Source organism: Protomyctophum parallelum (assembly GCF_964188405.1).
Source record: "Protomyctophum parallelum genome assembly, chromosome: 17".
Classification (NCBI taxonomy): domain Eukaryota; kingdom Metazoa; phylum Chordata; class Actinopteri; order Myctophiformes; family Myctophidae; genus Protomyctophum; species Protomyctophum parallelum.
The window spans coordinates 36,108,153-36,132,701 of record NC_139719.1 but is presented as its reverse complement, the minus strand read 5'-3'; the positions used below and the strand labels follow the sequence as shown (position 1 = coordinate 36,132,701).

General features: G+C 40.6%; 1 protein-coding gene across 2 annotated transcripts; it reads left to right on the top strand.

The window, feature by feature from the left end:
• Nucleotides 1–1,245: 1,245 nt before the first annotated feature.
• On the top strand, nucleotides 1,246–24,140 carry kctd5b (potassium channel tetramerization domain containing 5b). 2 transcript variants are annotated; one of them, XM_083788067.1, is made up of 7 exons: nucleotides 1,246–1,581; nucleotides 10,666–10,774; nucleotides 12,088–12,179; nucleotides 12,533–12,628; nucleotides 12,887–12,991; nucleotides 17,129–17,254; nucleotides 20,214–24,140. In XM_083788067.1, the coding sequence occupies exons 1-7, from the start codon at nucleotides 1,351–1,353 to the stop codon at nucleotides 20,241–20,243; spliced, it is 789 nt and encodes a 262-aa protein (XP_083644193.1). In that variant the 5' UTR covers nucleotides 1,246–1,350; the 3' UTR covers nucleotides 20,244–24,140. The 2 variants fall into 2 exon arrangements, with proteins under 2 accessions (XP_083644193.1, XP_083644194.1); XM_083788068.1 differs by lacking the exon at nucleotides 12,887–12,991.
• Nucleotides 24,141–24,549: the final 409 nt, after the last annotated feature.

Genomic DNA, 24,549 nt, shown 5'->3' with positions numbered 1-24,549 from the left:
TGTTTTAGTAAACAGAAAATTGCTATTCAGTCGGGGTACCAATTTCCTATAATCAGGAGTGAGAACGCACAGGATATACAGGATTAACAAGTGAGGGGTGAGCAGACCAAATTGGAACTGGAACACTACATTGAAGCAGATAATTCGGTACTATTAAGGTCTAATATTTCTTCTCCAAATTGCTACAAAACCTGTAGCTATCCAATCATTATTGGCCATGAACAAGAAGTTGAAGCATACAATTAAATCTGATTATAATAATGCACCTTGCATGTTCACATCATGTATACTTTACAATTTAAACAAAATTTCAAATATTTTGAGAAAATAGCCAATTTTACGTCGAGGTGCCCAGATGTCCTATAGTGCCCACTCAGTGTATTCAAGCTGAGCCAAGGTAAAGGCGGCTGCCATTAATAAGGGTTCCATTCTTTTTATTCGTGGCCTGTACACATTTGCTGATTGGAAACCTTTCACATGATGATCAAAAAAGTGATTAGTAATTCAATCTGATTATAATACTGCACCTTGCATGTTCACATCATGTATACTTTACAATTTAAACAACATTTCAAATATTTTGAGAAAATTTACATCGAGGTGCCCAGATGTCCTATAGTGCCCACTCAGTGCGAGTGGGCGTGTCTGTTAGAGCTGGCACCCTGCTGTGCACGTTGACTGCAATCGACCATGATCGACACCAAGGATTTGTTTGTGATGTCACACAAGTGGCAGTGCCTCAAACCGTAACCTGAGGCTCACACTGTCACTAACTTATTTGTCGGACACTGCATGCCATGGGAACAGCCACAGCCGGGCAGGGCTCGTCCGGCTCGTCCATGATGGTTTTAATAGTGCTTTAAGTATTATATTATGTTATATTATTTTAAGTACTATCCGATGAAAACCACACACCGGAGGTGAAGGTGGTGTGGCCATGTTTTTGGGAATACGAATAACGAATACTATTTTTCAATTGTAACAAATTATGTCGACTTTGTCCTTTTTTTTGGTCGTGTGAAGACTAGAGACAACTTCTCTACCACGGTGTCGCACTCGCACCAGACTCAAACGCATAACATACTGTATGTAGGCCTACTACCACAGCTCTGAGTCTCTCAACCATAGGTCACAACCTGTTTGTGACGTCGTTATACCATCCTTGATCTTTTTATTCTAGTTTTGCATGAATCGACGAAGGGAAGGGGAATACACGGTGCTTTGCATGAAGTGTCGGGCTCTCACTCTCACTCAGACAGTGCAGCAGCAGCAGCAGCAGAGGAACATTTCCTGTCCGCTCAGCTCTCTCACGAGTCACAACTGTCACACACAGAGCTGAGGAGGAGAGGGATGGCAGAAAACAGCTCCGAAACAAGCAGTGGCTCCGTTTATCGGAGATGTTTGTCTCCTTCTTCCCCGGGAGAGAGAACACAGGCGCTCGGCAGTGTCGCCGCATCCAAATGGATTCGCCTGAACGTCGGAGGAACCTACTTTCTGACCACCAGACAGACGCTGTGCCGAGACCCCAAATCATTTCTGTACAGACTGAGCCAGGCTGACCCCGAGCTCGACTCCGACAAGGTATGCTAAGCTAGCTAGCTTACTGCTTTAAAACTTAAAATTCTTAAAATATATACAGTCGTTACATTTCGTTCACTTTTGATTAAACCAATTGGACACTACTTGGTCGTTCTGTTTTTTTTCCACTAGTTGTGTAATTCCGTAAAAAGTTGTCTTTGCGTTTCTCTTGTGCAGTTGAGTGGCGTTAGCTTGCATTCTTTGTAGCTAGCTAGCGTTCAGCTAAGCTAACTATAGATTCCGACAGTCTCCTCATGACGGGATTTGGTATCTCATTGTCATGTCATTATACTGGAGCTCCCCTAACCAACGTTATGACTTTGTTAAATTATTGTATATTTCGTTGCCGAGTTTTGAACAACTGGTGGGCTTAAACTAAATAGTGTAGTGCTCTTTTGATTTTACCAGTATGTGACTTGAAAAGTGCAAGTTGCTACTGTAGTTGCTAACTTTCCTCTTGCAAGGCCACTAAACATCTATTCCGTGTCAAAAGTCAGTAATGCAAGACATTGTTAGTATAGTCAGTGGTTTTGCACCGTCGGGTATATAGTAACTTAGTAAGTAGCCTAAGCCACTATCAAACAGATGGGAATTTAATAATAAACTTTGTTATTTGAGGGTGGCGGTTACGGTAGAAAGTTCCGCCCTTTGATATGGAATAATGCCTGTGCTGTCTTGCGCTGCCTGGTTGGTCAGCAATAAGCTGCTTCTATGGAGATCCCAGAAGAGTGCCAAGTGGGGTGAAGTGCTGCTGACGGCCAAGGGATGATGTCACCCATCTTCCTTGAATGGCTGCATAGGGCAGGAATCGGGCCCCTCTCTGTTCATCCAGCTGCCAGTAACAGCTTTGGACCACCAGTACTGGGATTATGTGAAGTAGCCCCATAGTGTCTACATTTTGTTTTTCTATGTTGGATGGTTCATTATTGGATATTACACCAATCCATTTATGCCCATATTGTTTTAGTCTTCACCACAGCGTAGGCCTTATCGTGGTTCATATTTTCATGCAAATATCCTGATCTCTGATTAATCGGCTTGTATTTTTTATGGCATACTCTCCTATGATGCCCTGTACTTGGTCCATTGTATTTTTTTATACTTTATACCACCCATCCATCTTCCCTGAGTAATGAGAATTGACCATGGATTGAATATTGTTGGTATTATTTGCACATCTAAAATTTGACTTTTTAAGACGATTACAAATTTGTAATATATCATGATATTTTTGATTAAATGTTTACTATCTTTGTCACACACTGTACATGAAACCTACACTATGTACATATATATGGCTACCCTTGCACATGACCAGGAAGTCAGAAGATTGATTGCTCTGTTTTTTGGCAAACGCAGTATTGCGTTTCCCAGCCGAGGAAATGTGTGGCTCACTTCAGTCATGCAGTCCGATGTGTTTCAGGAGGACTCTTGAGGAGGACTGCATTATTCATGTTGTTGATGTGAAGTCTGTTTTGCACATTGTGGAAGGCCAGGGAGAAAGTGCACTCACATCACAGGACTGTCGGAACCGATGACAGTTAAAGATAAATCTCTAGTTTAGATAAGGGGTTTATTTCCGCAATTGTTTATGGTTCACATTTTTTGAAATGCCAATAGCATTAGCTGTCATTACTATTGATAAAAGTGGTGCTAAAGAAAAGGACTATTCTGGACTATAACAAACAGATGTACAGCAGTCCTTAATCTGAGCCAAGTCTCCTGCGGAGGCGCATCTGAAGCCTGTCCTGGACGGGGTATCCGGACGTAAAAAACAAATCAAATGTGTAATAGTGGACATCTCTTCTCAAACAAACCCAGGTTCATTCAAGTGGAGATTCAGCTCTCGAGAGCTGTATAAATTTTTCAAGGATTCCATCGCATAGAATTATTGTTCCTTTCGCATCTAATTATTTTCATATTCTTATCCATTTGATGCCTGAGAAGCTTGTCTCTGAGGGGCGAGTGAGAAATGCAGGCACATTTAGTGCAGTCCTGGGTTTCCGTTGTATGTCATGCCTGAGCACACTGTGGGAGACAACGTAAATATTTAAAGGTGATATCATCTCCTTCACCACCGCCTCCAAACGGCTCCTTCTCAGCACAACACTCCAGAGTGCCACTGGCAAACCAGGGGGCAACTCCAGGCTCATTGTTGTCTATAAGGCCACTAACATTTACAAAAGCTAGCCTGTTCAGGAGGCCCCATCATCATATTTCCAAACTGTGTCGCCAGCTGGAACTTGGGACCTCCTGATGACTGATGATTCGTCAAGTAGAGTAAATATTTTAGGTTGTGCGTGCCTCTCTCTCTCTCTCTCTCCCAGCCATATAGCATTGAGAATCAAATGGGAGGGGGGGGGCCTCCCATTTGATTCTCAATGCTATATGGCTGGTGCCCTGCCCAAAGAAAGCGCTGGACAAAAGTGGACAGCAGCAGTGATTTCCTGCTTGGCAGGACTGGACAGCAGTGATTTCCTGCTTGCCAGCCTAGCCTAGTCCTGGTACTCAACTACTCATGAAGGGAAAGCTTTTAGGCGTCTTCCAAATCGAGTTGTTCATTTATTGCCTGCAACATTTGTATGTCATAAAATGTTCAGCTAAATGTATTGTTGGTGTGTGTGTCCTGCAAACTGGTCTGTGTTTGTACTGCATGTGCTCTCAGTCACACACATAGGAAAGTTTTAAATTGACACTTTTAAGTTTTAAATATAATTTGAAATGGGAGTGGAGATGGTTTCACATAATGTAGCCGTGATGTGATGGGTGTATTATTTAGAAGACAGAGGCCTATTTGACTATGCCATTACTACTTGTACTCCTGAGGGACTTCCACTTGGCTAGACTAAGTAACTACAGTCATGTGACTAGGGAAGATCTACTGCAGCATCTTTCAGGCTTGTGTCTGCAGGGTGCTTATATTCAAGCTCAGCCAAGGTGAAGGCGGCTGCCATTAATAAGGGTTCCATTCTTTTTATTCATGGCCTGTACACATTTGCTGATTGGAAACCTTTCACATGGTGATCAAAAAAGTGGTATTTTTTGCCTTGTGTCTTGTGTACAGTTAAAATATGTGACAACAATATACTGTATTAGTGAATTGATCACTAAGATCAGACCAATCATACTGTTGGATGTTGCTTGCGATGAAAGTTTGGGCAGTGTAGTCATACCAGTTTCTTTCTGATGTAGTTGTAGACGGTAATAATAATTAAATTTGTGCAATGACTTATGAAAGCTCAGTGTACAAAAAGTGTATTTTTCACAGTATTATCCAGTAGCTAAAGTGCTATGATGTTTAACTTTGGAACAAAGGGTATATCTGACTTACAAGGTTCATGTATCTGGAGTGCCTTATTGGATTTCCATGTGCTTGAAGGGTGGGCCACTGGTATTTCCTGCGGGGCGGATATGTATTGTGTGTGTGTGGGGGAGAATGATTAGGTTATACAGCAAAGCTTTCCTCTCTGAACTGAAGCCCACCATCCTAATTAGACAGTGTTTACATTCCCCCTCTGTCAGTCAGCAGTTATCTGTAGTCCTCCTTGAATTTGCTCATATTTAGACATACTTTGATCCAGGGCCATCATCTGTCACCAATACCTTATTAGGTATAGGCTAGGTGCATGTGTGTTTCACCAAGATAGTTTAATCAGGTGGTTTTCATGGGTTATGGTTACACCTTTTCAGTGTTTCAGCGTTTTCTGACATTGCTACACTTTAGAAGTTTAGAACTAATAAATAAATGAGTTAGTTCAAACTAAAGTGGATAGCAGAGCACACCACAAACAACAGTGGTAAAAAACAATGGCGTTTTAGTGCTTGGTATGAACAGCCCTTTAGTCTACTACTCTACAGTGACTACACATTGTTCAGAGTCAGACCAGCCGCAACACGCAAGCATGTAAAGAGATAGAAAGTTAGAAACTTAACGATACATAATTCTGCCACAGTGATGATGTAGTAAAATAAATACATATTTAGTCACTTGCCAGCCCAGAATGCCCAAGCCCCCTGTCAAACAAATGTGAAAATCGCTAAAACGAGAGAAAGCAGTAAATGGAAAAAATTTAGACATACTTTGATCCAGGGCTACCTTATTAGGTATAAGCTAGGTGCATGTGTGTGTTTCACCAAGATAGTTTAATCAGGTGGTTTCACTCATCTTTTACTTTCTCTAATAACCAACCTAAAACATCAACCGTGGTTGAAAAAACCCAAAGTTGTCCATGTCAACCATTTGGTAGATGAGCTCTTTTGAGTATACAGCATGTAACCAGCTGTGCTGAAATTACCAAATAGCTCAAATTCACTTCAAGAAATGTTCTTTATTTGAATATAAAGTAAGCTGGCCTTTTTCCCCCTTCCTTTTTTAACTTGTGATGTAAAGTCTTGACTGTCATGGAACTTCCATAAAGAATTAACCTAATTCAAAGAACCTGTCATGCTATAGCCTAACTTTGGTGATTTAATTTTTACCTCTAGGCACTCGGCTATCTTGCTAATTAAATTATGTTCTCAGACTTCAACCTCACATTAATGGACCATTTACATTGAACTTTACAATGGACAGTCTGCTACTAAAGGCTTCCTTGTTTCCATCAACTTCTTGTGGTTTTTCAACGTATAGGTTTTTGATAACCATGGTCTTGGTTACAATAAGGGTTCATCAGTGTGTCTTGTTTTGGGAGACACTTTTGCCGTGTGTGGTCTGTGTGTGTGTGTGTGTGTGTGTGTGATTTTCTGTTCATTTAGTGTGTGTGTGTGTGGTTGTAATGTATCAGCTTTGTCTATCAATATTCACAATCTGTTTCACAATAGAAACATTTGTTGCTATTCACTTCCGTTTACTATAGAGCACTGAAGTCCTGACGTAACTCGCTCATCCCTTTGATTCCCCTGGTTCACGGAAGTAATTTCTCTATGGAGAATAACATGGGGTGATCTTAATATCGTCTACTATAAGCGTTGTGGTCCAAAAATAAACAAGCTGTCTCGGCGTTATTGTCAGGGAGGTGTCTGTATCGTTTGTATCATAATGTATCATATCATGTATCATCATATGAGTGACTGACTGTTGCAGTCTGCTTCTAGCGATAATTTAACTAATTCAGTAGCATTAACATTAGCATTTTCTCTCAGCCAGTTGATTCTTCATATCCATATGAGTGAAGCGGCCGGGATGACATGTTTATTTTTCAAACACAGTTCTTATATGAGGCGATCAAAAATCCCCCTATGGGAATTATAATGCAAATAAAAAGTACATGAACCTGTGGATTTGCGCCCTCTACCGATATTGACGTCAGACTTAGGTGCTCTATACCTTATATCTAAGATGTTTTTATGGCTTCTCCATTAAAACACAGGACACTCGAGAGTAAGCACCCGGACGCTGCTTTTCTTCTGCTCCAATGTTAATGAATGCAGTCGTTCTCGCTGTCCTTGCATGTAAACAATTTATTCTGCTCTGGGCGGATTTGTTTTTCTTCTCTCCTCATAGAAATATGTATACAGACTATACACTGGCACCTGACCATGTCCCCCTCCCCCAACGCCACCGCACAGTAGTAAACCCTGGCAGTCCGCCATAGTCTAATTTGACCCGCCATAATCTCATAATGAACTGAATTATTATTAGCCTATTATGTTCTCCACTTTTCTCATAATATGAAGACCAGATACTGTTATGTAGACAGATGCCAGGTCATTATTGACCTGGCATCCTTAATCCTATAGTGTTTATAGTTTCAATGAACAGAATTTAATGTACCTTGTGTTGTCCTTGGTTACTGTAATTAAGAGCATCTGCTAAATGCCTAAATTGTAAATTGACCAGTCTGCCTGTCCGTGAGTCCATGATTGCACTCATTGGACCAAAGAAAGCCTTTCAGAAAATTTAGTATCGACCCCTCTTGTGGAAATTCATTTGACACCTCACACCTGTAACACGTGTTATCTGTGTAATTAGACTGGGATTTGTAATATTCAAACTGAGAACTGTCTGGGACACTTTTTGAGGCTAATGCCAAGTTCTGTACTGTCTTGTGTTTGGCATTCCCCAGTTGCCTTTGCATAAATTCCAAGCACTTGATAACTTTTGTAACATTCTTGGCAAGATGTAATACAATACGGTATGTACTTTCTACTGTATGTTGGGTTGTGCTTGGTAATTGTCTTTGCGATGACACTGAGGAAAGAAATTAATAAACAAAGTTAAACGCTTAGTTTTCAACCCCTTCCTAGTCCCGACTCTAAACCCATGTCTTCCTTGCTCGTATCCTCCACTCCTGGTTACCTATATTCCCATGGTCCTCTTCCTATTATCTCCACCCACACACGCACCTCCTGGCTGTTGTTCAGAGATCCCTGTCCCCGGCCCCCAGAGAGAGATGGAGAACAAGAGACATGGTCTCTTGTTTTTCATTTAAAACGGTCTCCTTTGTGTGTTTGGGTCCACATCCAAGCCAGTCAATTACTGCACTAGCCTAAATCGGGGTCTCCATCACCCCAAGTGTGGTGTCTGTTGCTGTATATTTGAGTTGGACATTATTGATGTTTGTCTTTTTGGCAGAATTTTGGCAGTATTTATGATGTATTTTCTCTATTAAGGTTGTTGTAGCGGACTAGCGGCCAACTTGTATTGGGGCGGGGCAGGGGTTGCGAGGCCAATTGCATTTCTGGGGGTCCCTAAGCCAAAAATTGAGAACCTCTGACCTAGGAGACCAGCTCTATAGGTTCACCATAGCACATGGGTGAATGGACCCTTCCTCTCTTAAGTTTACACAAGTGCAGAGGACACTTTATTTCTATTCTAGGCTAAACATGTTTAGAAAGGCCACTTGTTTTCCATAATTTACTAGCGAGAGTAAATTACCTCACCTCCGACTAACAAGTTAACAACCATGCATCCGTCAACTGTTTGTATGGAAGATGGTTTGCGAATGACCATACTAGTCGAAGTGACCACTGGCCAATATACTCTGTTGGAAATCATCACTCCACAACTGGTGAAAAGATGGTCACAATCAATTGGGAAACTGATATTTTACAATTTCCATTAACGCTGGAATGTAAATGCATTAATTTAAATGAACAAATTTACAAATAAGTGTGTACAATGTGTATAGTATCTTTCATATTACTGGTAATCATAAGTGATTGCTGCAATGAAGGAATGTCTTGCCAAATTTTGAAATGTCCCACGTGGGTCAGAACAGCCATGCTAGCACTGTGTAAAGAAAATCAGACGGCCCTTGAGTTGAAATGAAGCATGATATAGAATGTCGTGTCACTGTGTGACCTGTACAGCTTTGGCCTTGCTGTAATTCTTTCCCCCCCCACTGTATCCTCCTAGTAGGGCCACCTGTATTGTATGCTTAAACATCAGTGAAAGTGTAAGAAACTGACTCATAGCAAAATGACTAGAATAGAATCCCTCTGGGTGCCTGTGGGGTATTTTTTGACATGAAAAGAGGTCAGCCAACCAGGAGAGTTCAGAGATTCATTACAACAGAAAATGCTCTGGGACCTTTTCTCATTATTGGAAAGATTAATGTGGTGTTGAGTTGAAGGTCCATGGCTTGTAGAACAGGGCTAACTGTGAATGTCGCCCTCTGTATATCAGTGAAGGATTACCTGTGTGCTTGATTTTGGCCATGGTCTGGAAATGTATGAAAACAATGCTTGTTTCCTTGTGTACCGTAGTTCAATGAGATGTTGTTTTAGGCGAGGTGCGGCATAAGAAGGCAACCAGAAATCAATTAAGTTAAAATATCCAGCAAACACTGGATAATATCTCCATTTAAAGTATTTAATGGTCATGAACGTAGGTCTCCATATTCTCTTTAACATTGAGACATTTACAATGACTGCTAATTTGTCTAGATTGCCCCCTTTCTTTTAATCCAATGCAGCGTGTTTTGGTGAAGTATACTGCCCTCCAAACCTCGTATGAAACTTATTTTCGAACATGCGCTGCTCCGTGCTTGCGGTTATGATTAGGTTAGGGTTTGAGGTAGGTTGTCATGCTTGGTGTTAACTCGGTGCGTGGCTTACTGTATGAAGTCTACGAGCAGCTTTTACCTATTCTAGTGTACTAGCTGGGCAACGTAGGTCAGGCTGATCTAATTGTTTTAGCTGTAAGGTAAGGTAAGGTAGCCATGTTTCCTTCTGGTTCCCTCAGTGGATTCAGCCTGCTGTTCCAAATCTTTCTGTTCTGCTCTAATTGCTTTACCCTCCTCTTCCTCCCATGAGACCAAGATCTTCTAATCACATTACTTATAGAAATAGGGAAATACCCAGTGGTTATGAAAGAATGAGGATCAGACCCAAGACCTTTGGGAATAGGGAAGTGCTATTCCAAAACCACAACGCACGCATGTGCCTACTCGACACATGCTGAGATTATGAGCTCAGTGGTTGACCTTATAACTCGTATGCTTTGGATCCCTGATACCGAGTTTAATAATCCTAAATGTGTTTAAGTGAGTCTAGGCCTATCCATGGATTAACTTAGCCTTAAGGTCTTCTAGTACTAACAATATGCATTTATGGAATTGTAATTTCAGCATTTTCTTACTCTTACTTGTCCCCATTATGCCGGCTGATGCATAGGGCAGCAAAAAGTTTCTCCACTTGCATCTGTCTTTGGCTATCTTCTCTATGGTCCCCCAGCTCTGATGTTGTTGCTGGAGCTCCTTCTCTATCGTCTTACACCGTGTCATTTTAGGCCTCCCTTTCTTTTGCCTTCTGGGGTCCAGTGTAATGCGACTTTTGGGATCGCGTTGATATCAATTGTGAGGACATGGCCAATCCAGGTCCAACTACGTTTATTGATTATGCAGTGCAGAGCGCATGCCATCTTGTTGGGTGATGTTGAGGAGGTTATTGTTTGAGATGGTCTTGGGCCAGAATATACGCAGGGTTTTGCGCCGCATTCTGCACAGTAGTGTTTATTACGCAGCTTTGTTAGATCCGTTTTGTTTTGGTGCTGTATTGATTTGACTTCCAGATTTTTTAAGTCTTTTTGAAGGATGTGTATGCTTTGGTTGATCCAAATTTTATCATCTTTTTTTGCCTCCTAAGGATGAAACTGGTGCCTATCTCATAGACAGAGACCCCATGTACTTTGGGCCGTTGCTGAACTACTTGCGGCATGGTAAACTGGTGCTGAACAGGGACTTGGCAGAGGAAGGTAAGGTTGCCCACAGAACATGGCATGAATATGTATGCCAAGGCCTTATACCAATCCTTTGCACCTCCACTGTTAGCATTCATGACACGCGTACACGCACGTCTGTGTGTCCAATATGGATTTATTCCGCCAGAAATAAGGAACACAAAGGTTTAAATTAGTACCCTAGCCCGCCAAACGAGAGACTCTCGTTTTTGAGGGCTTCTTTAATCCATCTATTAATCCGATCGTATCACTAGCTAATGTTGCTACCCGCATCAACACAAAGTGGGACACTGGCTGCCGCCATTTTGAAGATGCGTGCGCATCCACTTCCATTATAAGGCCTGTATTCTCATGTATCTCAGAAAGGACATTCTAAAACGATTAATCCCAATACATGATTCTGATTGGCTGGTTACCGTCACGTGACCGTTGTAAATTTCACAGTTAATCCACACCTTCAATCACTTTGTATCATCCTGCAGCCTTGTAGCTGTACTGGGGAAGGGGAGCACTTGATTGCCTTACACATGCTGGCCGTGCGGGCGTGTAAGCACCGCCCGCACTCATATGACTGTGATTGTGTGGCTCCAGGCAGCCCCGTAAAGACATCAAGCGCTATTCTCCCGTCACATAGTCTACTTGCCGAGCAAAACAAGGAAGTGTGTGGCTCGCAAAGCGTAGCTACTTTTGTGAATTTAATAGTTTTATGAGGTTTGTTTGTAGAAAAGCAATAATCCACTCGAGGCCCCAGCTTAGCAGGTATTTTACAATGGCTGAGAGGGCGCATACCTACGCCTCCCAGCCATTGTAAAATACTGGTAACCTGAGACCTCTCGTGGCTTATTGCTTTATTGAGGTGGCCGTTTCTGGTGAATACAAGGGTTTTCAACGGGCTGTAGCAGGCGGGCTGACACTCTCGGTCGGGTTTTTCCAACACTGACCGAGACAACAACATCCGGGCATGACACCACACACAGCAGTTTGTCATTGTAACATCCGGTTTTATAAGTGTTACGTGCGATAAAAGCCTTGGCAATAGGCTATCGAGGGATTAATTAATGCTGGCGTGAATCGAGTTAAAAAGCAAGGCTTTTGCACACCTACAGGTGCGTAGGAGAGAGTTAAGTGCCTGATGTAATGAAAAAGAACAAACGCCTGCACACCGTCTTCAAATGCAGTGGAAAAAACTTGAATAGGGAAACGGCAACGTTTTCGCCTATGCGGCCTTCATCAGGCTGTCTTTATGAAAAATAACAGTTTTAGACATACACAATTGTAACTCAACAGCAACAATGTTAATCTTGTCTCCCATTTCACTTGACATTCAGGCGTGCTAGAAGAAGCAGAATTCTACAACATCACATCGCTAATAAAGCTCATAAAGGACAAGATCAGGGAACGCGATTGCAAAACATCACAGGTGTGTAAAAGGTGCCCCAGTGGTTCCCTGCTCTTACATTTAATACAATTGTGTTTTGACTGACAGTAAAATGCTACTTGGTCCATTTGTTTACATTTGTGTTAAATTAACACTCAGGATATTGCCCACTAAATGTAAGCAGAAAGGCTTTATTATGTAATATTGTAGCTGTACAGGAATTTAACACTTTTCTGTTTTGGAGTATTTTGTTTCCTATTTCAGTCTTTTGCTATAGCAAGCTGCTTAGGAAGATTGCTCACAAACTGTACCATTTCTGTGTTGCTTTAAGAAGCTATACTGCCTTCGTTTTCCATTTTTTTCACCTCCTTGTTTCACCTCCCTCCTCTCGCCAGGCCCCGGTGAAGCATGTGTACCGGGTGCTGCAGTGCCAGGAAGAGGAACTGACACAGATGGTGTCCACCATGTCAGATGGTTGGAAGTTTGAGCAGGTACAACCTCTCCCTACGGAGGAACACACACACACACACACACACACACACACACATACACACACACACACACACACACACACACACACACACACACACACACACAGTAGCAGCAGTCCACCTTTCATGTGCTCCGCCTGTTCCCTCTGCTGTCCTCACACTGACCTGAAAATCTAATCCTAAATATTGAACATGAGTTTCAAAACGAAAGCAAGCCTCATTCTTTCTCGATGTCCACGCTTTCATTGGTTGTTGCAGCTTGTCAGTATAGGTTACGGGCGGGCCCACCAGTCAGAGTATCTGCTGATTGTGTCAAGGGAGGTGAAGGGAGAGGAGTCGGCTTTGCCAAACAACAGCGGAGAGGTGTGTCCCACAAATTTACTGTCCATGGGCTGGTCACTGCATGGTCCCCATGTCGTCTGTCTACACTCGCACACACCCCATTTGGCCATTGTGTGTCCCACCTTGAACACACTGCTGGCCATCTTTCTATTATGTTTTTATTTATAAAATCTTTGTGGCATTAATGTTTACTTCACCACTGGGACAGGAATAATGGAACACCTTTTTCTTGTCTTTCTTTCTCCTTTTTCTCATACCCTATTCACAGTTCAATCCAGCTAGTGAAGAACTTCATTGTTGTATATCTACAATATTGAGCTATTCTGCATTTTTACAATGTAATTCAGCCAAATTCAACTAGATTCTATGTTAGATACTGAAATTTAGTTTTCCATGAGAAAACCCACTAAAGGGCCTAATTCCACTGAAACGGAAAGCACTCAATTTAGAGATTTTGTCTCGTTTGTGTCAACTTTCCCTTCAGGGATGAGAGATCACTGACTCTCACACCAGAGCTGAAACCTCACTAATCTCCTTACACAGGTCAGATAGTAAAGCCCATTTCCTTATGCAAAGCTCAAGCTCAGCAGCCAACTCAGTCATCCAAAGGGATGAGCATAGTTGACCTACTGCCTTGCTTTCAGGGCCAACCAGTGGCTCTGTGGCCTCCCGGGTTCCCCAACAATACTATTGGGCCAAGTTAAAACGGTACTTGAGGGAGTAGGGGGAAAAAATACATTGTTTAGTGGTGTGTAAATGGTATACTTTGTGTTGCTTTAGTTTATCCTGAGCATGAGTATAAACATTAAACTTTATTTTTACACACTGTGTACATGTAGAAGGTTTAACTAGTTGTTCAGCCCTGTTTTGCATCCACAGGACAGTATAGAGTTGTTGTGAAGTAGTAAAGATAACTCTGATCCATAGCGTTATGAGTTCTCCTTAACACTATGTTACTTTTCAGCCGTTGCCCGTGGCGGAGCAGGCTGCACAGCCTCTCGTCTGTAAAAAAAAAAAAAAAAAAAAAAAGCTTTTCGCTACTCGCCAAAACAAAGACTGTTAAGATGTTTGAAAGCCTACTTTCCTAAGTGGGAACATTGAACCCCCCCACCTCACGTCTAGAATACTCTTGTTGGCCAGAAAATACTGTATTGGTGCCAAGCAAAGTAAGGCTTTCAACATAAAAACCTTGAATAAAACCATAAACTATAAAAACGTTGTGTTGTTGAGTATATAGTGTATCTTTAATTCTTTATATATATATATATATACAGTATATATATATTATTTTTTAACTAAAGTTGAGAGGCAGTGCTATCGGAGGTGTGCGGGCAACGGCTGAAAGGTTACATGGCGTTAAAGGAGAATTCCATACTAAAAGGCTTTCTTACCTTTCTTTGTAGTTGTTACGTCCCCATCAAATAGGTCCAGGTGTTATTTTGTGCAAAAGCTCCTTATTGGCTATTTCCCCTACCATAAGCCCTAAATGAATTGCATTGAATTGAATGGGATGTATGGGGTGTTGTGCTAATTCGCTTATTTCCATCGAAATAAGTAGTAAAGTGTGCCGCTTGGGTTATTATTTACATTATGAAGAGAGGATATATACAAAAAAATATATAATTTTGAGCGATGGAAATAAGCAAATTAGCACAACACCCCATACATCCCATTCAATTCAATTCAATGCAATTCATTTTGGGCTTATGGTAGGGGAAATGGCCAATAAGGAGCTTTTGCACAAAATAACACCTGGACCTCTTTGATGGGGATGTAACAACTACAAAGAAAGGTAAGAAAGCCTTTTAGTATGGAATTCTCCTTTAAGGAGATCTCCTTCCAACACTATGGACCAGATCAGAACAGCCAACTAAACTCACGTTACCCTTAACAGTGGAACATGAGTTAAATTAACACTGATCCTGATGCTCTTACCCAGAGGAATCTATAGCATGTGAGCTGTCTGTTCAGGTCCGACGGCTGTGAAAGAACATTGAATATTGTGGGGAGTCTGGGGACTGGACCTGTGTCACAACTTTGCCTCCATGCAGCCCTGATACATTGTTGGTGGAAGAGAGTGGAAGAGATGAGCTAGTGAGTTGATATCAACATCACTATTCCTCATTATTACTGTGTCTTTTTGTTTGTGCTAAGCAAGTATTTAGTAAGCGTACATTGCGCTTCTAATGCAGGTTCTCTCAACAAACAACAAGCCTTTAGCAAGAGTGGTTTAATGAGCTGCTACATGTCTGAACTTGCACACCTGGATGTGCTGTACGTGTAACACACACACACACACACACACACACACACACACAGTCACCAGAGTTAAAAGCAGTTAATATGGAAGGATTGTTCTGTTTATCCGACACTTTTTCTTTTTTCCAACTGCATCTATTATGCGTCTTGTTTGCATGATATTCTGTTAACTCAATGTGAGCATGCACTTATCTTTTTCTTTTTAAGAGACCCTTCTTAAACTTATATTTGGCCAGTTGAAGGGGAACAGAAACATTTACTGTAGGTATCCATAGTTAGTTTTAATGTAGCTAGCTAACCTGGTTAACGTTATTTTTTTCTTCAACTTACGAAATGAAGCAAGAATTTATTGTGCAGAGAGATAGGTCTAGTGCAAATGTTGAAACAAAAACATGATCGGTTGATGCTTCACCACATCAATGGTGTGCTGAGTAGGGGGGCATTTTTTATCATGCCACTGGCTTCCATTGAAATTGACTTGTACTGTAGCTTGCTGCTTTGTCACGGCTAGTGTGAACACAACATCGTACATACAGTGTATATCTCATTGGCCTACTTCAGAGAAAAAGCATTACGCCTGCCTGGGGCTCCACTGAGCACATTGCGTTCGGAAGGCGTCAAGTTGACGTCCGACCTGCGTCTGCATCATTCATGGATTTATTATGGGTCTAAGCGACCGAAACGTCGACCTAATGCAGTGTCTGACGATGTGAGGGACTACTTATATACAGTATAATGAAATAATTAAATGTATGTTTCATTTATTTCTCAATTAAAAACATTCCATAGACAAGTCTTGCCACAGACATGTTTGTCTGTGTACGGACAGGATGATTACATTCAAACGTTATGTACAACATGGAACAAAATGAGTCACCATCACAAACTGCAGTTCAGCTCTAAATAAGTGCTTTGTATGTTTATTTGGGTAGTTTTAGGCTCAAATTCTCAAAACTCTTGAGAAAGCCACTTTTGGTTAATAGATAATTTAAACGGCCTGGTGTCCCTGGTCTAAATTAGCCTGTGCGGAGAGATTATTAAGCTATATTGAAAACCAGTAGAGCTCTGGATCACGGTGAAATAATTAGAGACATTTCTACAGAGGTTCTCTTCAGAGGAATGTTAAGAAAAAGCAATTCGGTTATATAGTGAGTCAGATTGTTAGGCAGCCCTAACCCACCAGTTTACGTTTTTATTTATTTTCCCCAAATAGCATGTTGTTCCCTGTGGCTGCCTGGGTCCATGGCATGCACTTGAATTATTTTTCCAACTATCTATCGATACAATTTGTTTTGTCTATAATATATACTACTACAATTGAGCTACTACCTTCTTTTTTTTTAGAACCACATGCTCTCAATTTGTTACTTTGCAATATCTCTTATTTATGTCTTGTTGTCTCATTTTGCCTTGCAAAATTGACACGTCCCCATTTGTATTCCTGATGTTTCATCTTGGTGTGTAAACCAAACTTGCTCAGGTCTTAAAGTTCTCAGTCCTGGGGACTGATTTCAGTCCTGAGGATCTCATATGGGTCATTTAATGAGATCAGTGCAGATTTGCAAAAAAAACATTTTCAGTCTTGGGATTGTTTTTGGCTTTAAGCCCTGCTTGCTGGATTGCTGCTTTCCCAGATTGAAATAAACATGATTGAATTTCATTCTGACAGTTAACATTGGGATCTTCTTTATATTCTCACTTAGTGCATTTTGCTCTACTGCCTTAAGTCTCCTTTTAACTTTTTTAGACCCTCTATCTATTTATCCCTTGTTCATGCTTTTATCCACTAGTTTCCGGTGTCTCTTTCCATTCAGTCCTCTCGCACGAGTAGGCAAGTTTTTGTCCCTATTACGTCTCAGAGGTTAATTGTTCTTCTCTGCTCTTCTCTCCTTTCTCCAGCTGGTCAGCATAGGCTCCTCTTACAACTACGGAAACGAGGACCAGTCTGAGTTCTTGTGTGTAGTCTCCAAGGAGCTGCACAACCAATCCTACGGAACAAACAGTGAGCCCAGTGAGAAGGCTAAGGTGAGCCTGTGTGTGTGTAATTGAGTTTGTGCGTGTGTGTGCATGCATTTATGTGTGCTTGTACAGCTGTTTTAAAATCCATCCATGGCAAACATCTGTCAATGATGGTCTGTGTTAAATGCACTGGACTGATGAACACTGACCCATGGGGCAGTGATAAGTACCGCTGGTTTATTGATGGAAAGTCTGTATGAAAGAGTGCTTTGTGGCTACTGCAGTAAGACGAGACTGGCTTCTTCACTTGTAGAGAAAAGGGTTTAAACTCAAAATTAGTTAAAAGTGTAAACTAGCTAAGTAGCATTAATTAGCCTTTAGTAACCATGATCAGTATTCTCATCAGTCGAAGACCAAAACCCCTCAGGAACAGAGCAGCAGATTTTGAATGTCCTTTTTGCTGTCAAAGACCAAGTCTAATGGCATTAACCCAGCTTTAAGATTTATGACATGTTAGATGTGACCCAAAATGTAAGAGTCTAAACATTGTAATCCATGAGGACCATGAGAGCACTGGTCTGGAGGATTAGCGTAGCAGTGCTATTACCAAGGCCTCTCATTCTGTCCAAGAGCTTTGGGAACAAAGGACCAGACACGGCCTTGGGAATTAAACTGCCATCCCATCTGTAGGTCCCCATTCCTCACGGGCAACACACAGGAGTGGATTAAGGTTCAAATGTGAACTATTTAATGATTATGCTGGTTGAGAGATTAAGATTAGCAAAACAGTCTTTTATACAAAATTCAAAGAGTACAGTATGTGACATTAGAGGTTACTTTGTGCTACATTTTAAGAGTATTAGTAAGGCAGATATTGATGGGGGCCCATTATCCAAAGTGAAATATTCTAATATTTCAGAATATGTATTTGAGGTCCGGTAAATGCTCTACTCTATAGGCCCACAAAAACAAGTGACAAGTGATATTTATTCTGATTGGTTGTTTCTGAATACTCTGTCCAGCCTTTGCCGGATATTTGTTTGAGAAATGCATCGATGCCGTTGTAGCGACGTAGCGTGAACATTTCAACCACCCCTCCAAGTCTGAACACACTAATCCATTGGTTTTACTTTATTTTACTCTGTCCCCTCACTCCCTAACATTTACACCGTTCATTTCCATTCTTGCATTTCTTGTCTTCTGTGCTGTCTGCATGCTGCATGTTGCTCAGAGAGAGGATGAGGAGACGGATTATGAAATATATGACTGATTAGAGACTGAGCACTTTGTGACTCAATGGTGAGCGCTCAACTGCTCTCTTACTGCCCCATACCTCCAGTCCTTTCATCCCACCTTCCCTTTTCAAGCCTATCTGACCCTATTTGCCTTTTCACTTTTGACCTTTAGTAAAGGTTGGTTTACATGGGTGTGGGGGGCTTTTAATTGGACATAATTTACTTATTTTACAAGTGTTAACTTACTCAATTGATGTTTGGATCAAGTTTTAGGTCCACCACTTGGAGGCAAAAAGCCAATAAAAGCAGGTAACACAGTCTGTGAAACCTGATGTGAAAAGCCCCTCCAGCCACCTTAAGTTGTGTAAATAGTAAATACAACCTTTTGTCCGATGTTTACAGCTTTGTGATCTGGAGAGTAATCATCTGCTTTTATAGGCTCCCATTTGTCCTTAACCTGTAGCTAAGCAGATGAGTTTCCCTTCCTCTATCCGGGAATTCACAATCTTCTAAGGTGACATAAAAGTATGCTTAGTTGCAGGTTTTAGTACTGCAACTAGCCAAGTTTGACCAAATCTGTCAAAGCTTTCACTTTTTGAGAATTGACAGTTGACACCAAACGCAGCTCTGCATGCGCAGACAAATAGTCTAGCAAAAGCTTTGTAAATGTCCTTTTCTTGGCATCCAGTATCCACCCACACCCACCCTCTCTCCACATTTAGTGTTTGTTTGAGCCTGCATGTAGAGCGAGTGATCATTTATGCATGTGTGCTGTTAGGATTAGAGCAGATGCAATGCTGCAGGAGTGCGTTTCAGTGACCAGGTTAAAAGATTTCTTTAGGAATTCACTTGTGGGGGACTCTTCACCAAGCAAATTGTAGCCAAGCAAACTGGGGCCTGGGGCCAGTGAGAAATTGCTTTCAGTAAAGCACTTCAGAATGGAACAGAGAGTAGATGTGTCTCACACGTACACAACCATTACTAGATGGGCTTTAGTACACACAAGACTTAACTAACCATTACGATGTAGTAATTGCAAATTGGTGGCTTGGAATCGTGCAAATCAAGCATAGACGTGAACATTGAAAAATTTCAACTCGCCAATCTACAAGTTCATAAGACGTTTCAATTTGCAAAGCATTTGTGAGCTTCTAGATGTGCTGTTTCTGACAAATTTTGAAAATGTCCAGTGTCCAAATTGGTGTTTTTTTTTTTTTTTTATCCCACGATTTTGTAACCAGTTTTTCTTTTCACCCAGTGCCAATTATCTAATGTAATCCTGGGCGCTACACTTCCTCTGCCAACCTGGGGGGGGCAGTGGACTGACCTCATGCCTCCTTCTATGCATGAGGAGTCCAAGCTGCTTCTTTTCACCTGACAGAGGGGAATTTCCCCGGCCGGACGTAGCGCGTGGAAGGGACACGTTATTCCGACCAGTTCCTTTCCCCTCCATCAGGCGCCCCGGCTGGCCAGGGGGAGGTAGTTTTAGAGACCAGGATTACGGCATGTTTTTGTGAGGGTATCTACCCTAGGGGACACGGGGAGAACATGCAAACTCCACACAGAAAGGCCCTATCGCCAACCCCCGCCTCGGGTATGGGCACTGATGACGCGGAGGAGGGAACACGCCGCCAGTGCCCACAGCGTCCCCAGCGGGAATCGAACCCAGGATCTTCTAGCTGTGAGGCGACAGCACTACCAACTGTGCCACCGTGCCCCCCAAAAATTGGTGTTTAAGTGACTGACTGACTGACTGTCTTTATCTGACTGACTGCCTTTTATCCCCACAGATTCTTCAGGAGAGGGGTTCCCGTATGTGAAGACAGGACTCTGTATTATGAGCTCCAGGTGTTACGATGCAAACATATCATCCACGTGCAAGAACGTTGGGCGTAATGGAGATTTTAGTGAGCAGGGGTGTACATTCGTTTGTGTTTTCCCTCAATTTTATTTTTTATTTTGTGATGTAAATAGTCTGTTTACTGACTTTTTGTGCCTGTACAGTAAAACTGGACTTTTGTTTTCTCTACATTTTTTTAAGGTTTTCTTTCTTCAACAAAAAAAATAAGGAATTATGTTTTATGCTATAACATATGGCCATCTTCATACAAGGCCAATGATTCACTCAGGGTCTTCTATTGAGTTAATACTTACAGTATGTACTCCAACTCAAAGGTCTTGTAAGGGATCATTATGGTCTTTAAAACTCAAAAGTATTAAACGTACACACACACCCACTATCTCACTCACTCACTCACTCTACGGAATTTAGATATCAAGAAGGGAATTGTGGATTTATCACATGAGTAAGGGCCATTTAAGGGCAAGTACACTCTAAAACAGAACAGAACAAATCTGTTGATTCTGAAGATCTTGGACAGTTCAATTAAATTTGAACATGCAACAACCAATCTCCAACATTAGAAAACTGTAGATTGATTTTTTATTATTCATTATTTCATTTTTTAAATGCTTTTAGGCTAATGTTTTTTGCATCATATCCAGTGACTGTAAGGCTTGCTGATGTTTACTTAGTTGTGCACCATTGTCGCGAGTTCCTCTATGTTACGCATGCAGTTCTTGCAGGCATCGGGTGGTGTGTACAATTTCTACTTTGTTTGACCTTTATTTTACCCCGGAGGTCATTACGAACTAATTCTTACTTAGAATGGTGGCCTGGCAAAAGTAAAACAAGGTAAAACAGAATGCAAAAAACTTTGATCTTTCAAGTTAAAAGATTAAGTCAAATATGGCCACTGCCACCCACAGATTTGAGAAAGAACTATCTGTTGCAGGAATAGCAGGACAAACACAGCTGTAACTTAGCTCTTTGCGAACACAAACGATATAACTCATTTATTGTCATCACACGGGTGCCTAGACACCAAATGTTAGTGCCAAAATCAAGAAAATGCGGAAGTAGAATGTTCTTCCGGGTGCTTCAAACGCCAGTGAGCAACTACCATTGTAATGCAGTGGGGGTGGGGTTTTCCGCTCTCTAGTTTATATATAACTCTATGGAAATTACAGAAGGGCATGACTCATAAAGTTTCAGCTTTGCAACCATACCAAGACTTTGATAGCTTACAACCAAAACACTTTAATAACTAACAAAGCATCCCAGCAAGACACGTTACTGTGAGCTTGTAGACGGCTATTGTTGGGTGCATGACACTGGCACGCAACCAAGTATAAATCAGGTTAAACAATTCACACACCGAACATCACAATGTTGACAGTGTTGCCACTGGTGACGCAACTATAGCCATGCTTTCAATGAGGCAAGAAGGAAATGTGAGTTGATAGCTAGCAATGTAAGTCTTCAGACAATCACAGTTTACAGAGTTGAAAATTATGGAGAAAAAAATAAATGGTATGCTGATCTATCAGTAGTGGCGTGAGGGAGGGATATGGTAGGACATAGCATTTTGGTAATGATACAATAACTTCTAGACAAGTTTTTCATGTCCCCTGTCACAATCATTCTTGGGCAATTACAAAATAAAATAAGCTCATAGAAATCTAAATACTTTTGAGGAACAAATTATTCTGAAATGTTTTGAAGCACACATGGCAGAAGACTTACAGTACTTTGCAGCCACTGGTTTCATACCAATTGTCAGTTTAGTAGCACTCAGGTTTCCCAGTTGATGACATCACAGATTTAACCTTAAATCTTGGATTTCTACACCTTAAACTTCCCTGTGTTCACATAATTACACTGAACTGTCCAAAATCTAATTATCTAATTTCTAATGTGAAATTGTGATTATTTTTTTTCCCAAACATCACAAGGTCCTATGAAGTATGATAAGAAGCTTACTTTTCTTTTTGTAAAATTAAATGGTTAGGAAAAAACATCCTAAGAGATAATGTTGTCTTTGTTTTCCCACTGACTTCCAAGTTTTCCTAACCTAGTTTACTTTGTGCATTAGAGTGAACATCTGTTGGGGAACATCTCTTTTCTTGATTTCCAAGCAGAAATTATTTTACCTGAAGGTTTGGGGATTGCAATTGTCTTTGAAAGCGGTGGTGAAGGAATATTTGTTCATATCCATAGGTTGTTGATGTAAATAATCTAAGACCAATATTGATATTTAACTCTTAAACTGCACGTTTTGTACACTGTATAGAGAACACAACTTCAAATAGAAGTTGTTTATACTGGATCTTTAAAAGCTAGACATTTTTTGACCATGTTAACTTCTGTTTTGCATTGTTTGTACAGGATTTTACGACCTATTGAGATTTGTAAGTTAGGATTAAAGTGTTTGGTGCTGAATATGGTTTCTTTCACTGACAACATGCCTGGAACATCTTTTGATAATCAAATAACTATACCTTGGCTGGCTAAGAAGTTGACTGTTACGTACAAAACGTGTATTTTTCCTCCAGTGTGATACATTCTTCAAAAGCATTTAGACTTGTGTAGATTTCATACACAGCATTACAAGCACTACAGTGGGAAGAACACTGTGCACAATGCTTTCAAGCGTGTAATGTGTGTAAATACTGCAATTTAGGACACTTTTTATAGAAAGTAATTTCAGGTTTGAAGTGTGATTTCGACTGGTTGGATATTTAATTCACTAAATAATTGTTTATAGTGTTGCCTTCTTCCCAATGACCAAAATCCAATGTCTATGTATATTCTCCACATTGTTCTTTGTGTCAGGGATGAGTGATTTTTTTTCCTCTTCTTTCTTATTGCTGGCACATGTACATATACAGACTTGTTAGTGACACACAAACCTCCTTTCACTCACAAATACACACTTGATTCAAAAACACAATTTTATATTTTTGGGGACAAAAGTATGGATGCATGTTTTATATATAAATATATACACACAAGGGCTTTTAAAGTGCGAAATCTGAGATCTGCAAAGAGGTTCAATCAAAAAAGAGTGAATTTCCTGCCAGTGCTAGGCTATGTTTACATTTGCTATAGTATTCTGAAGCCTTCCAAATATACTGTGTCTTGCACTCCCTTACACAACTTAACATAGTCTGACTTCTTTGACCACAGAAATGGCACCAAGCACTCTGAACTCCACATGGGTACCCTTTTGACCAGTTGACTTGTTAATCTGTGTGAATTCACTCAATCCATTTCGTCAACCTCCAAGCGTTTCAGACAATCCTGTTTTCCCCTTTGTGATAGTATAGTGTTGGTAATTTTAAATGATATAATTTAGCTGTCTGCTCTGAAGAAAGGCACTTATTTAGTGTCTCCGTGAGCCCAGTTGCAATGAGATTTAAGTGTTTTGTATTTAGTTATGCTGTTGTAACCGTATAATTTGATGTAGGTCTACTCGAGGTTTTGTAATTCCATGATTTCAGCAGCTATTACCTCCAGAAAGAGGTTGTTTCATTAACCATTTGGCTTTGATCAATTCATTAAATTCATGAACTTATCAAATATGTAGCCTAATATCTTGTAAGTGCCCAGTTTATTTTGATAAATAGTTAATCATTAACCAGACCACTGTAATGCATGATTGAAGATGGTCACACTTGTAATTGGAGGGAATGAATGAGTCATCTCTGAATCTGAATGAGTTATGTTGATAACTAAGATTATCATATCACCACATACATCACTTCTATATGATCTTATGCAATGTTTAAAATGTACTAAATAAGTGTGATGTTAATGAAATAGATCTATATGGTCTTGCATAAAGGTAAATCGAATAAAAAAGTTTGTCTTTTAACATTGTGTGCAAATTTGTTATGCATTGTGGAGAAATGGGAAACATGTCAGATTGTTTCTATCGAGCAGGTATTGCTGTAAAAGAAATGCAATTAAATAATTAAATAAATCAAATCAGTTTTTAATTTTTCAGTATTTTTAAAGAAATGTGTCTGATTGGAAAGGGAAACAATGGTGATTGAAGTAATTTGTTTCAGGAAGTTACAATGACAAATGTAACTTGGGCAACAAGGTACCGGTATGTAAATCGTGCAGGTATAATATATTATTATATAATCTGTCTGCCGTATGCAGAAAAGAGAGGTAGAAAGAAACTTAAATGAATGGCGACCTCTTGTGGCATTTAACTCCTTCAAAATGTTTTTCTTGGCTTAGTGGGTTAATATATGCCTGTTTACGTCACATTATGT